The 15,407-nt window shown below is 45.4% G+C and overlaps 1 protein-coding gene across 1 annotated transcript; it reads left to right on the top strand.

Moving 5' to 3' along the window:
* Positions 1 to 2,407: 2,407 nt before the first annotated feature.
* On the top strand, positions 2,408 to 15,222 carry LOC133346954 (tyrosine-protein kinase receptor Tie-1-like). The gene is made up of 11 exons (XM_061558794.1): positions 2,408 to 2,430; positions 3,102 to 3,310; positions 4,115 to 4,247; positions 4,542 to 4,676; positions 4,835 to 4,957; positions 5,526 to 5,740; positions 7,104 to 7,223; positions 8,051 to 8,162; positions 8,532 to 8,631; positions 9,407 to 9,506; positions 11,436 to 15,222. Exons 2-11 carry the CDS (start codon positions 3,110 to 3,112, stop codon positions 11,508 to 11,510), a joined length of 1,314 nt encoding a protein of 437 aa, XP_061414778.1. The 5' UTR covers positions 2,408 to 2,430; positions 3,102 to 3,109; the 3' UTR covers positions 11,511 to 15,222.
* Positions 15,223 to 15,407: the final 185 nt, after the last annotated feature.

The following is a 15,407-nucleotide window of genomic DNA, read 5'->3' as shown; positions in this document are numbered from 1 at the left end:
AGCATTACAATATACAACATGCAGTATTACAATACACAACATGCAGCATCACAATATACAACATGCAGTATTACAATACACAACATGCAGCATCACAATATACAACATGCAGCATCACAATACACAACATGCAGCATCACAATATACAACATGCAGCATCACAATATACAACATGCAGCATCACAATATACAACATGCAGCATCACAATATACAACATGCAGCATCACAATATACAACATGCAGCATCACAATATACAACATGCAGCATCACAATACACAACATGCAGCATCACAATATACAACATGCAGTATTACAATACACAACATGCAGCATCACAATATACAACATGCAGCATCACAATACACAACATGCAGCATCACAATATACAACATGCAGCATCACAATATACAACATGCAGCATTACAATATACAACATGCAGCATCACAATATACAACATGCAGCATCACAATATACAACATGCAGTATTACAATACACAACATGCAGCATCACAATATACAACATGCAGCATTACAATATACAACATGCAGCATCACAATATACAACATGCAGCATCACAATACACAACATGCAGCATTACAATATACAACATGCAGTATCACAATATACAACATGCAGCATTACAATATACAACATGCAGTATCACAATACACAACATGCAGTATCACAATATACAACATGCAGTATCACAATATACAACATGCAGCATTACAATACACAACATGCAGTATCACAATATACAACATGCAGCATCACAATATACAACATGCAGTATCACAATATACAACATGCAGCATTACAATACACAACATGCAGTATCACAATATACAACATGCAGCATCACAATACACAACATGCAGTATCACAATATACAACATGCAGTATTGCAATATACAACATGCAGCATCACAATACACAACATGCAGTATCACAATATAAAACATGCAGTATCACAATATACAACATGCAGCATTACAATACACAACATGCAGTATCACAATACACAACATGCAGCATCACAATACACAACATGCAGCATCACAATACACAACATGCAGTATCACAATATACAACATGCAGCATTACAATACACAACATGCAGTATTACAATACACAACATGCAGTATCACAATATACAACAATGTCATGGAACACCAACACCGCAGTGTGTGCTAACTACACTCTCTGGCACCATGTCTGTCCAGTGCTCGCCGAGCTGCGTTGGTTTCTGTTTGCCGAACAACTGCATTGCACACAAAGTGCTTGCCACAAATGAACCAAAACGTCGAGCTTGATCTCGTCCAGGAGCACAAACCATCACGCAAACTCCGGTCTGCAATGCTCTTCCAACAATTAGGAAGCCACTGGAGCTACATTTACACTTTTAAGTCGAGACGGAAAACTAATTTCTTTTGAACATTTTTTTTTTGTGTTTAGTTGTCCTTCCCCAGCACCTCCGATCAGCACGGTAGGATACGTACGGTGTGAAAGAAGTTCTACATGCACACACGCCGTGACCACACATCATGTAGTCGTCAGTCGTCGACGTGCAGACTGAGGCCAAGGGTGGGAAAACTCGATTTTTGTGTGTGCAAATTTTATCGGGTTATTGGTTTTTATATATATAAAAAAAAAGATTTTGTCGAAAAAAAACCCCCATGGTTTTAGTCCGGCAAGTCAAGTTGTCGTCAATCGGCGCCAGAGTCATCGGATTCGCTGTCCTCTTCGATCATCTCGACCGCGCCGGCGAAGAAGTCGTGAATGTTGCTCTTGACGAAGACGACCTTCTACACCGACTTCACGCTCGGGCTGCTCCTCAGCTCGGAGTGAACGAAGGCCGTGGTGGAGAAGTTCCTCTCGGATGCGGCACTGGACGTGGCAATGCTGGACAGCTTGACGGCGATCTTTTGCATGCTCGGCTTAGCTTCCCAGTTTTGATAAGATGGGGTGCATTGCGAGCGCTACTCGACATGCACCGCACACCTCCCCACACAGCGACACGTGCAGTCCCACTGCGGTACACCGGGAGTTGCCACCTCTCCTGCTTTTCCCTGGATCATAATGCACCACTCAAGGCAATGCATTTACAGGCAGTTCTCCCCTCTCTCGGTTTTTGTGAGATATTCCTCATCCCAGTTGTTGTTGCTGCACCTCAGCGAAACTGTGCATGATGCGACACGTATTTGTGAATGCGTGCGTGCAGGACGGTAAGCGGCTCCTCTACGCAAAGAAAGATGACGTGACGATCGACTGGCCTCACCTCAAGCACCTGGCCGCCACACAGCCGTGGACAAAGTGGCGCGTGCTGACGATCCCCAACGTGTCGCTCACGCACGCCGGAAATTACACCTGCCAGATCGACATCAACGACTCGTTCCACTCCACCACCACCTTGCTAACCGTCATAGGTCAGAACACAATGTTTTGTGCTGGGGTTTTATAGCTGAGAATCGCAAATTATCACGCTGGGCGACAATACAGGAAACCTGGGTTTGATTTTGCAGCTCTTGCACTTTTGCGGAAAGCGGAATGTCTGAGACTTCCCTGGGCCTCAATTGAGCTTTAACAGAGTACTTGTTACTGTGCGAAGAGCGGAGACACACGTGGACTCTGCTACTTGTTTGACATTGGTCAATGTCCGTACAGTGTTGCACGTTTCACGTCAACAAAGGTGTCTCAGAGCACTTGGCATTAAATAAAATGTACATGAATTTACAAACACAACACAAAATATTCCACATGTAGTTGAACATAAAGCAACGTGTAATGAGGCAATATAAATGTAAAACAAATGACACATTTGATTATGATTACGACAAATTAATAAAGTATTTGTATAATAACAGTAATAGCAGATTCTCAGCTCACCTCGTGTATTTGTACTAAATTACAGATGCATCCGAAGAGGTAGCTTTATAGAAGAAAAAAATAATCTATGCCGCTTAAATGGCTTCCCCAGAAAATGGTACTTATTGTATCCACCTTGGAGGGATGATAGGCCGAGTCAACCCACAACCAAGATTTTGATTAATGTATTCTTAGAGAGTGCTGATGCCAACGTCCTAACCCCAATCCACAGAGAGACAAATGACGACGCCAGGCCCGGCGTCGACCGCGAGGTCCCCGCTACCCGTCCAGGATGGCCGCAACACGACGAGGGCTAAAGCGGTGGCGCCGGAGATGCACGGCCCAGTCACCAGCAGCGTCATGAAGTTCTCCCTCCTCGCCGTCGGCCTTGCGCTTGCCATCACGTGGATCGCGTGCGCCGCTTTTGCGGTCTTCAAGAAGGTACGGCCACGTCCAAGCCTCTCTCTGTAGCTTGGGCAGTCATCGCGCGCTGCCAAAGGGACTGAGAGAGAACGTCTCTCACCCACTGTGGGCATTGCTGGGGAGTAATGTGCATGTCAAATTGCCAAGGCAGGTACTTGTAATCATGCATGATGTTATTTAGTTTTAAACATGTAATACGATTTATGTTGTTCAATACTCTTTTATCCTTGTTTTTACCCCGATTGTGCCATCAGCCTGACGTCACAATGTGAGGCATCCTTTCGGATCTCTGACAGAGCAGTGCGACCCTTTTTGTTGGAGAATGGCCCACGGAAGTGGATATCACAGAGCTTCCTCTGAGATCCCTTCAAGTGATACTAGGGTCCACACCAATCAATAAGACCAGTCAATGATCCATACTAATCAATGAGACCAATCTATAAATAACAGATACTTATTTATACATTTTTATCAGTTACATATACAGTAAATTCATCTCCGTTAAATTTTCATAAATATGGTTGAAGAACCCTGTCCGATGTAGGGTTGCAACTTGTTCTGGTTTTTCCAGGAACATCTTCTCGTGGTAGCTGTCCTGGGAAATCTAAAAGTCTTCTCGGGACATAAAAAAAATCCTTGTTATCATCAATTGTGTGATTAATACATCCATCACGACAATGTATTTGCAGTCGGTTCTCCCCTCCTCCGGCACTGTGAGCTATTCGTCTCCCGTGATGAGTGCCAATCTGTTGTACCGAAGAGGAGGAGACCCGAGCCGTGTGGCACGGCTTGCTGCCAAGCTCACGGAGCTGATGTCCGCAGGTGCTGCAGCCAAGGCAGAAGAAGGTGGCAGAGGCACTGAGGCTGCTGGGAGGGAACCACAGCCTCACGGTGGTGGGGGGAGTGCCGGTGGAGGGGGTTTACGCACCTCGCGACCTCGCCGACCCGGAGCGGGGTCAGTCCACATCGCTGCAAAGACACACTCGCACGTTCACACATTAACCCAAGCTGCTGACATAATCATCATCGCCCACTCTTACAGTGAAATAGCGTTTTTGTTATTTGTTTCAATAAAAAAAGTAATTTAAGCAATAACAAAAAGTAATCGTCTCGTGTACGCCAAGTCGCAGTAATTTAGTTATACTCTGCTAGTGGAGCAATGACGCAGGATTAGTGCTCTTTACTGCTAACCACCGTCGTGTTTAATGGAAGATGCGCTGGCTGCGTGCGGCCCCGTGTGCGAGCGCAGACTTGCTGATTCCTGCTCACCGCCTGACTCTCGGCCCCTCGCTGGGCTCGGGAGAGTTCGGCCTGGTGCTCGAGGGGCACGTGAAGGACGGCAGCCTCTGCGGACAGACGCGCGTCGCCGTCAAGATGCCACTCGGTGCGCGACACGGCAGTCCACGGCGTGTTCCCCCCTTCGACCGCCGCTCTGTCGTCACATGTGATTGTCGGCCACTGTCTCTTCGAGCGGCGTGTGCTGCCCTCGCCCGCTTACTAATCTCTGTCCCCGTTTGTTGCGCCCGCACCGCCCGTTGTTAGACGAGGGCGAGCAGTCTCGGGCAGAGCGGTGGCAGCGGTTCGAGCGGGAGGTGCGGGTGATGCTGCACGCGGGCACGCACCAGAACGTTCTCGCCTGCCTGGGCTACAGCAAGGCGCCCAACGGTACGGGATTGCCCGCACAAACACAAATATTCCCCAAAGAGCCTCTAGCAGACGGTTGGAGAAAGTGCTATCAGCGAGCAGCTATGAAGGACGAAGCTGTGCACGAGGTAGCATTGTGGTCTGGACCACACCCTTCTGCCTTTGTTTCCCCGATATTGATGTTTACACGCCGCACAAGATACACAGTTTAGGCTTCGTCGACCAATGAGAGGCCACGACTGGTTGTAATATAAGCCACTAATAGTAGCCGTGGGCGGGAATCGAATTAAAATCACCCGAATCGAAGCTCAGTGCGCAGACCACCACGCTCCCGCTGCCCACACATCGGCACGTGCACCACACTTCACCACACTGGTTAGTGCGGGTTTATGCAGGTGGGCAAAATAGACATGGGACCACAGAAGTACAGTACAACACCGAATGTTGCTGTACTGCCCTGTGCTGACTGACACCCACTGGCTCTCCCCATAGGAATTTAGAATTGTCATCAATTTGTCCAGGGCCACCAATGCAGATGAGGGGCATCCCGTCGCTAACCTCGTCACTTAGACTTGTCACTGCGTTTCAGGTTTTCCCATGGCCATTCTGGAGCTGGCTCCCGGTGGCAACCTGCAGACGTTCCTGCGTGAGTGCCGGGGTCACGTAACGTCGAGGCCGGGCCAGGCTGCCTACGCCGCTGGCAGCTGGGCCAGGGCCGGCAGAGGCTCGGGTCTGAGTGGACAGGATTTCGCCCTGATCGCACGCGGGGTGGCGCACGGGATGGCCCACCTCACCAGGCAGCGTGTGAGTGTTACATGCACGCGCCCTGATGTGCCCACCACAAATACAAAGGTCACCCATATAGCCTGTAACAGACTGTTGGGGCAAGTGCTGTTAGCGAGCATCTATAAAGGTCGGCATGACGAACGAGGTGGTGGGTGGCGAGCATCACGCCTGGCCACCTTTGTCTCCCTAGTGGCGATGTTTACACACTGCACCAGGTACTCATTTAAGGCTGACTCGACCTATTGGAGACCCAGAACCGGGTTAGAGAGTCTTTACTGGTCTTGGCCATGAGCGGGAATCGAAATTCATATCTTTAATATAAAATTAATGACATTTAATTTTTCACATGGCCTAAACACATTATGTTTTATTTTTAAATTGTATTTGGTCTGCAACAATGTAATTACCGAGTCATTATTTAAAGTAACCCTTTGCTCTGGCGCCACGATATACAGCATGGGAGGCGCAGATCGAATTATAACGGATGATTCTGGTTCCCATTGAGACCTAAAGACCAGTGGCATAGCCTCGCAGTGCTATGTGATGAGAAGCAGAGGGCAGTGCAGAAAATAAATCCATTGTTGTCCTGTACTTCTGTGATCCTATGCCTTTGCTTCCCGCCTTTATCCAAGCCGAATTGACCAGCGTGATGAATCTTGATTTGAAGCTTTCGTGACTGCAGGAATACATATTCTTTGGTTCTTTCGGTAAAGTCACGTAGGTATAATGCTAAAATCTCTCTCTAATCTCTCTTTTCCTAATCTCCCCCATTAACACAACTGACGTGCTTGCGTCCGGGGATGGAATTCCTTTCCAGCTCAGACCCCGCTTGCTTGCCCATCGCCACGTAAATAACCTCTTGTTGTTGTAACAGCTCTCTCGCTGGTCCAGTAGTTCCATTGCTGGATTTTTTTTTCCGCCTGAGGATGACCGCTTGTGTTGCGATCGAAACATCGTGATATATTATTTTTTGTTTAATTTTTATACCTACGTGACTTTACCGAAAGAACCAAAGAGGTCAGCGTGATGAAGTACGGTCAAATAGCCCCCACGACCCACACAAAGTATTGAGGCCCTTATCCATTGGTGGATTGAAAAAAGGGTGGTAGAGGTACAAGAGGAGCCTGGAGACAATATGAAGTGTCCCTAGCAGCAGTTTGCAGCGACATACATTGGAATAAATATCTTCCAAAGTGTAATGCTCTCGTGACTGAGGACGTTCAGGAAGGAGGTGTATTGATGCTGGAGAGATGAAGGGCTTAGCCAGTGGCCAACTAATATTTGAAATTGCATCCTGTCGTTATTAGGTCAAGCACTCTGCCCCATGGCAAGCAGGCAAGACGCGTGACGTTGTGTGTGCTTTGTGGTTTGTGCTGTGCAGCTGGTGCATGGAGACGTGGCCACGCGGAACATTCTGATCGGACAGAGCCTCGCACAGTGCAAGGTGTCCGACTTCGGGCTCGCACGCCTTGAGGACGAGCCCGAGCACATCCACGCGCAGGTTTGCCTGCACCACGTTTTGTCTGTCACGTGCTCTGTCAGTGTCTGTCATGTGCTTGCTCAGTGTCTGTCATATATTTACTCACTGTCTGTTATGTACTTGTTCAATATCTTTGGTTGTGTTTATTCAGAATCCATATAATAAATATATTTAGCATCTGTATCTGTGTCAACTGCAGCCTTGGACAATGGTGTTATTTTTAACCCCGCCACCTCTGGCTGTACTGTGCTCATTTTAATGTGAGGTGTCCCTTGGAAAGCACTCGAACACAAAAAGATCCCTGTCCAGAAATGATGAGTGGGTTGAGAGTAATACTAATCATTTATATGTATTTGTAAGGCACCTTCCACTAATGTTTCAAGGCACCTTGTAATAATAAGGTTAAGGAAAGGCCAAGAGAGCAGGAGAACTAAATAGAATTAACGGACGAGTAGGTGTATTATTAAGTGAATGAAGAAGGTTCATCATTACATTTCGATGTGAAAGTTATCTGCGGGAAGATGACACAATACAAGCCACTAAAAGTAATTGGTCAAGTGGCTTCAATGAAAACAGTGTGTGGGTAGTCTCAAACTAATATAAACATGGGCTGTCAAAGTATTTACCAGGATACCCTGCAGATGCACATAACATAACGTGATATTTTGAAGCGAAAGTGTGGACCTCAGACATATGCTGTGTGTGTTTAAGCGAGTGCAACGAACAGTTACACATCACCTTTGATAAGTACGGTTGGCTAAATACGGTGCGAAATAAGTTTAACGTGCATACATGCATACGTGTGTGTGTGTGCTTACGCGAACGTGTGCTGTGTGCACGTACGGCAGGCTCGGGTGCCATTCCGCTGGTACCCCCCTGAGTACTTCTCATCGCGTAGCTACACGCGAGCGGGCGACGTGTGGGCCTATGGAGTGCTGCTGTGGGAGCTCGTCAGCTTTGGTACGCACCGTCGCGCACACACTGCCGCATGCACATGGCACACTCTGTATTGGCTTCGTCACGGCATTGCTGGTGATGGTGAGAGTCAGGATGATGAAGGCAATGTTGGCAAATACTTCTATTGAATATGGTGATGTTGTGGACAGCTCTGCTCTGGTGATGTATATGACAAGAATATTGTTGCCACCGGTGGTGATGTTGACAATTGTGCTGTTGCTGGTGATGTTAGTATGATGATGGCGATGATGTCGGTGACAGCGCTGCTGATGATGTTGTTGGTGACATTGATGATGACGGCGATGTTGAAAGCGCTGTTGCTAATGATTATAGTGATGGTGGTTATGATTCTCTTTCTCTCTCTTCACACAGCCTACACTCCGTATGCGAACATTACGTGCCACGTGATGCTGGGCACGCGGTTGTTGCAGGGACATCGCCTGGCCCGACCACCACACTGCAGCCTTGCCATGTACGTGTGCACGCGCGTGTGTGTGTGTGCATTGGCATTCTTTTTCCTGTGAGTCTGCATGTGGAGACCTGAGATGCAGTTTGTTAAAGTGATGCAGCTGAGCGCCATTACATTATCAGCCAGAGCGGTGACCCAAATGATGCGGTGCACATAAATAAAGTTTCGGTAGTTGCATGGACCAGAGAACGTAGTAGGCAGGTGTTAGAAGGAACAGTGGCTGGTGGTCAAGACTAACAATGAAGTAAGAGGCAAGGGAGGGAACTTGTCAGAGAGGCCATTCACCGTGGAGATGGAGCGATGAAATCAGCTCATGTGCAGGTGCTGGGTGGAGCATTACATCACAGGACTGGCTTGGGGAGGCTGATGATGATGATGGAGCGCATAGAAAAGTTCCAAGTGACAAGTGCGTTGATAGCACAGGTGCTCTTGTGTATTCTCGCAATTTGTTGGTATCACACCGCCACTTGGTATATGGAATGTGTCACAACATTAGCCAAGGTTGTGTGTGTGTAGTTTACCTGGGGTATTAATCAAAAGCCATGCAATGGTTTGGTGACTGATTGCCGGAAGGACACGGGAGTAGTAGCCCCACTATGCTCACAGCATATGTGGATGCCACTTGCGTACTTGGGAATCTTCTGCTGAAGCAGGTCACTCTGCCCTGTTGCAGGAGCTATGAAGCGAGGACGGGTGAGAGGTGGCATTGGCAATGATTTGGCTGTGACGAGCTCTCTTGTGCACATGGGGACCTCAACGGTGTCTCCCTGCCGTTCAGGTACGACCTGATGATGCGCTGTTGGGAGGGGAACCCCCAGCGCCGCCCAGACTTCCAGGAGGTTGCCCGCACCCTGCACACCATCGCCAACTCCCAGCAGGTGAGACCACTACGCAGAGCGCGACGCTTTACACTCGCATAGTCAGCGCCGTGTTACGGTTATTGGGGGCCCAGGATTGTTTTACAATTGGAGGGCCCTTTTTGGATAATCAATTCCTTCCCTTTACTTATTTTACCACCACCCACATACAAAATACGAAACACGACATTATTATTTACCTTCGTTATTTCAGTAATAGTTTTCAAATGTGGTATACGAATTGTAAAGCGAAGTCAAAAGTTAACACCAACAGGACTATTATTGATTTGAAGCTTTTGTGACTGCAGGAATTACTCTTTGGTTCTTTTAGTAAAGTCACGTAGAAAGAAAATAAATTAAATAATAGAATACGACGTTTTAATTGCAACACAAGCAGTCGTCATCAGGTCGAACTAAATTTGAGAGAGACAAAACACAGATACGGAGACACACAGACAGACACACAAGCAGAGAGAGACAACACAGAGACACACAGACAGACACACAAGCAGAGAGAGACAACACAGAGACACACAGAGAGACGCACAAGCAAAGAGAGACAACACAGAGACACACAGACAGACACACAAGCAGAGAGAGACAACACAGAGACACACAGAGAGATGCACAACTGTGTCTCTGTGTCTCTGTGTTGTCTTTCTCTGTTTGTGTGTCTGTCTGTGCGTCTCCGTGTCTGTGTTTTGTCTCTCTCAAATTTAGTTCGACCTGATGACGACTGCTTGTGTTGCAATCAAAACGTCGTATTCTATTATTTAATTTATTTTCTTTCTACGTGACTTTACTAAAAGAACCAAAGAGTAGGACTATTATTATTTTGGCCCACAACAAAGTAATGCTTTGCCTTTAATTACAACATTTTATGCAGGATGTATCATTCATTGTATGTCATGGAGAGGAATTGACCTCCAGTTGCTTAGATCATAGTGCATTTGAAAAACCTTCCACCAAACTCCACCTTATATACATCACACTCTGTACTTTGCACACTATGCACCTCGACCTTAAGACACCATGCTACACTGTTGACTTACAGCAAGGCCGTAGCCATGAAGTCAACATCGGGGGGGGACCAAATCTTCCAGGGTGTCTGGGGGTCCTAACTCAGAAAAATATCTAATTTTGAAAACTAATTTCCTGCCTAAAATATTCAAAAATTCACTAACACATGGGATGGACTTTTTTTTACCAAAATGTCGACTAGTGTATTGTATTACATTGCTCTGTTTGAACTTTTTTACCATGTCTTGTTTCATTGTATGTAATGGCAGAGATTAGGGATTAATAAAATACAACCATAACCGCAATCATATCAACAGAAATCTATGCATTGATTTATATGAAGACAAGTCCAGATGTTGTGGCCAAGGTATAGCAAATTGTTGTTTTTATTTCCATAGCATAGCAATTGTTTTTGTATAGCTATATATTGGGGGGGACATTTTGAGCATATTTGAATATTGGGGGGGATGTGTCCCCTCCAATATATATGTTATAATTACGGCCTTGCCACACCTTGTTAACTTTATCGCGTACGTGATTATGTGATCCCGGACCTTGGATAGCGAGTGATACTTGAACTGGTCCTGGGACTCCCCTCGGTCAACTCAACCTTAAAATAAGTACCGGGTACAGTGTGTAAATATCAGCATTGGGGAGACGAAGGTGACCAGGTATGCTGCTGGCCACTCACCCTCTCATGTAACATGCTGGCCTCCACAGGTGCTTTCTAAAAAGCACTTGCCCCAAGTTTGAATGGCTATAGGGAGAAGCTAAGTTTTTATAATTGTGTACTTAGGTAATGCGTTTATTTGTGCATACAGTAATGCGCTTGATGTATGCAACATCAATGTGTAATTGCAGATTAATATGTGCGACGTGCATCTTTGTGTAATGTATTGATGCGTGTGTTCGTATTTGTGTTCAATTCAGGACTATGTCAATATGGCCGCCTTCAATGCAGAGGGCTACGTGGACCTGGCCCCACAACCTGGCGAGAAGCTGTGAAGAAGCCCATCCGTTCTCAGGCCAACTATGTTCAGCTAATTCAATTGATTTTATTTTATTAATTTCAATTCTCAAAACTCAGAAATAAAAAGGGGTAGTGTTTATCTAAGCAAAATATGTCCATTACAAGAACGGCAACGATCAATGAATGAGGGCCGCGACCACAATACCGCACGATGGTGTTATATCCCACGTCTTTGAAAAAGAGCTTCACAGCTCATAGGATTTCACCAGGATAGATAAAGATTCTGAGGATAAATACACCTCATACTTTGTTAATTTTTATAAATTGATCGTTAAGGTAAACGTGTAATTAGATTACTTTACTTTGAAAATACCAAATATCAAATTAGTTTACATTACTGCACTTCTACAGTCTTTACGAGTCGTTAATTTGGTGACCGATTGAATAATAATCCTCCAAACAGACGTCGCGCATGATTGGATCTATGATCTAAAGGTAGTGCAAAATTTACGTACGTATTATAGAAGTGGATTAGTTTAATTTGCGAGTGTCTTTTAATAACTGTGCATCAGGCAACTGCAATGATGTATTGATACAATTGAAGTTCTGACACTCAATAGCCATGCATCAGATTGTGCAAAATTCGATAATTTGCAATTTCTGGTCATTATTTGCTCATAAAAATCTCGTGCATTTATACTAATAGGTGGGGGGGGACAGTGAATGTTAAATGTCTACTGTGAATTGCGACTACTGTATTGTGATTGAAATGGGATCAATGTAATTGGCTCTTATTTTCTCTTCGAATGTCTAAGCCTGTACTCAAGGTTGTAAACCACGTGTTTACACCACTTGTGGTGTATCTATGCATTTAGTACTTAAGTGTCGAGTTTTTACCTCGAAGCATAGATGTGGTAAATGCCTGGGCAGAAGAAGGCCTTAGGCTGGGACTTGCAACCTGCCACAGCCTTTCTAAATTATCACAGTGCAGCTAATAGTGTTATACATAATGAGGCTTTAGTTAAGTCACTGCAAGGAAATTCATTAAATCCTGGAAAGTAGGCTTCCCATGGATAAATATATTAATATGGACATTACATATTATTTTATGTCTCCTCAGCCCCATTTAAACTATTTTAACGCTTTAAATAGCTTGCGTGATTTTATGCTGTTGTCCCAAACACATATATGCTTGTAAATATGACTGAGGTACAATGCGTTTCATATTTTGTTAAAGCCATAGACGATAACCCGACTGCAGACTCCTTCAAAATAAAAAATAATTCCCAGTGGCCTTTGTTAAAAAAAGGCAATGCCCGATCAATTTTAACTGACTTAATTGAATCTCGGTCGTGAAGTCAAAACAAAGTCTCATGGTAAACCATGAATGTCAGATATTAGAGTTTACATCATTTCCTTTCAGTGATTTCAAACCAATCCCCTCATGAGTTTCAAAGAACAATTTACGATGGTAGAAATAAAAAGCATTCTCAGTATTAAAATTGTACATACATTGGTATATTGAAGCTAAAGCATACCCAGGCTTTCCCTGAAAATATCTCTACGTGAGATTCCCCCACACCTCGCAAACAAAGTGCTTGGTGTTTTTGCCAACATTCGCCGCAATGCAGCAGTGGCAAATGAAGGTGCCGTAGCTGCCCGTTTACACTTTTCCTTCTTTATTTGGTCCACTGCATTGTGGGTTCTCTTTAATGTGGAGGGAACGCCTGTTTTGCAGTTGATACTGTATCTAAACAGGGCTAAAGATCCCATAGTTCCAATATTCAGGGTTGTCAGGTCTCACGTCGCACGTGCAACGCACACATTGCTCTCGTTACAATCAGGCTTGGGCTTCATGGCACGACAATATGTTCACCACCAACTATTTTGTCCCTAGTGGACGTCATTGCAATTCCCAGACCTTGACAACGATGCGATCTGTTTTTCCATAATAGGTTGGTTGCTGGTTTGCATTTCTTGACGACCATATAGTAACGATGTTCATGAAATAGCTTCCCAGACAAATAGTGTAGCACTTTGTCAATGTAAAAAAGTCAGGAAAGCTTTCCTGCACCAGCTAATATTCAAAACCATATACCTCTCACGTCGCTTGCATCAGCACACGAGTCACGCACGAACTGGCGGCACTTGTGATTCCTGAGCATTTCACAGACTTGAGAATCTACACTTGTTAATGCCACAGCAAAATCACTTCACTCCTCTCCTGGTCTCACGCCATTGTGAGACAATCCCGCAAAACCCGCCGGGTCAGTGACGCATCCTGCGTCTCCCGAGTTGATCTGTGCCTCGTACAACCTCACATTGGCTGCTGTAAATGTATCATCGCTCGAGAGGTCTTCGTGGTGGACATAACCCACGGATGGGTCATGGTTTACACAGACGTAAACCAGTGGTTCCCAAGCTCTCTGGACCCCTTGGATGATTGTCAACCCTCAAACTAATTGTCGCAGACCTTCATAGAGTATTGACAAATCTGGTGCGTTGTGAAAAAAAAATGAAATCTGCAACAGTTCAGAAATCCAATTCCCATGGTTCGGGGAGCCACCAGTGGGCCTGAGGGCCACAGGTTGGGAGCCACTGCTCGAAATGCAGAGAGACGTCTTGGCGGTACACCGGTCCTCATATCAAAATTTGAACCGACGTTCGTCTTCCGACTGCTTCGACATCACGAGACCTGAGTGACGCTCACCCCGCAAGATTTTCTGACTGGGGATGCGAATCGCGGGAAAATAATTGATTACTGCGTTAAAAAAAATGTATACGGTACACCACCGTTATAACCGCCAATACATTAATGGGTCCCTTCCCAGAGATCGGTTCTGTCCTATTGACTAGCATGTTGTAAATTACATCTATATAACCGACGTAAATATATACTTTTCTATCTATATACTGTAATACGGTAATACTCTTTTTAAGTTGTTAGGTACGCATTTGTGCATACATGTCGACTTGTGATGTGCCAACATTGTCAGAGGAAAATGCGACCCATACCTCGGCGGTTCAACATTGATAGCGCGAGGAGCCCCAGACCGCATTGACTTGGCAAAGCTGAATCTTAGCCAAGTCGACGATCACCAAATTCCCGCAGGTGGCTGTGTAGCCTCAGGGTCAAGGCGCCCACCACTTCGTGCGCGTGGGGCACAGGATCGATTCCCACTGCTGGTAACACACCAAGGTTTTCCTGGTGATTAGCCAAATACGTTACACTCTATCAACCAATGCAATTCTCTGTATATTGTTCATTACAGTAACTCCTACATGGTGCCATATTCGGATCTGCTTTGAAAATCTGATCATTTGAAATGGTTCCAACCTGGCTGAATGTTTTCTCTCCAAGGAGGGAACTCAGAGGTTTGTTTTACGTGGTCTCCATCTGGTTCGCAAAGCCTGTTTTTGATGCATTTGCCAAATGCAAACCTAAATATTATATATACTACTGAACATACATTTACTGTTGATGTAATACATTGGACACCGTGATGTGTGTAATACTTTGTTTTAATTGCTGCATTTACAAGCATGTATAAATGGTTGTTCTTTATACAGTCTTGACGATGTGTATTTTGACCGGTTGTGATTGGTCAGTTATTACACAGCAGTATGCCCTGGCTGAAGATTGTCGAGATTATCAAGCATTTCGACTGCAACGATGAGGAATTGCAATAGTCCTCATTTGGCACAAAAAAAACATATACCGATCTCGGTCAAAGGCAAACAACAGCTGGGCTGGGCTGGGCTCGGGAAGCCACGGCAAGGTATGGTGCCATCAACTGCATTGGCTGTGATGACCTCTAACCTTGACAGTTTGACACAATGGGCAATAAGAAACGAGTCACTTTTATTTACAATTCGCTTGAGCACAGACTCGCCAAACACATCAAACCCAGTGCGTCTGTCACTGACATTCA

The sequence above is a fragment of the Lethenteron reissneri genome, chromosome 25 (assembly GCF_015708825.2).
Source record: "Lethenteron reissneri isolate LAM-NWPU_2019-01 chromosome 25, ASM1570882v1, whole genome shotgun sequence".
NCBI classification, from domain to species: domain Eukaryota; kingdom Metazoa; phylum Chordata; class Hyperoartia; order Petromyzontiformes; family Petromyzontidae; genus Lethenteron; species Lethenteron reissneri.
Note: the sequence above shows the minus strand (reverse complement) of the source record. Positions and strands in the feature narration are given on the sequence as shown.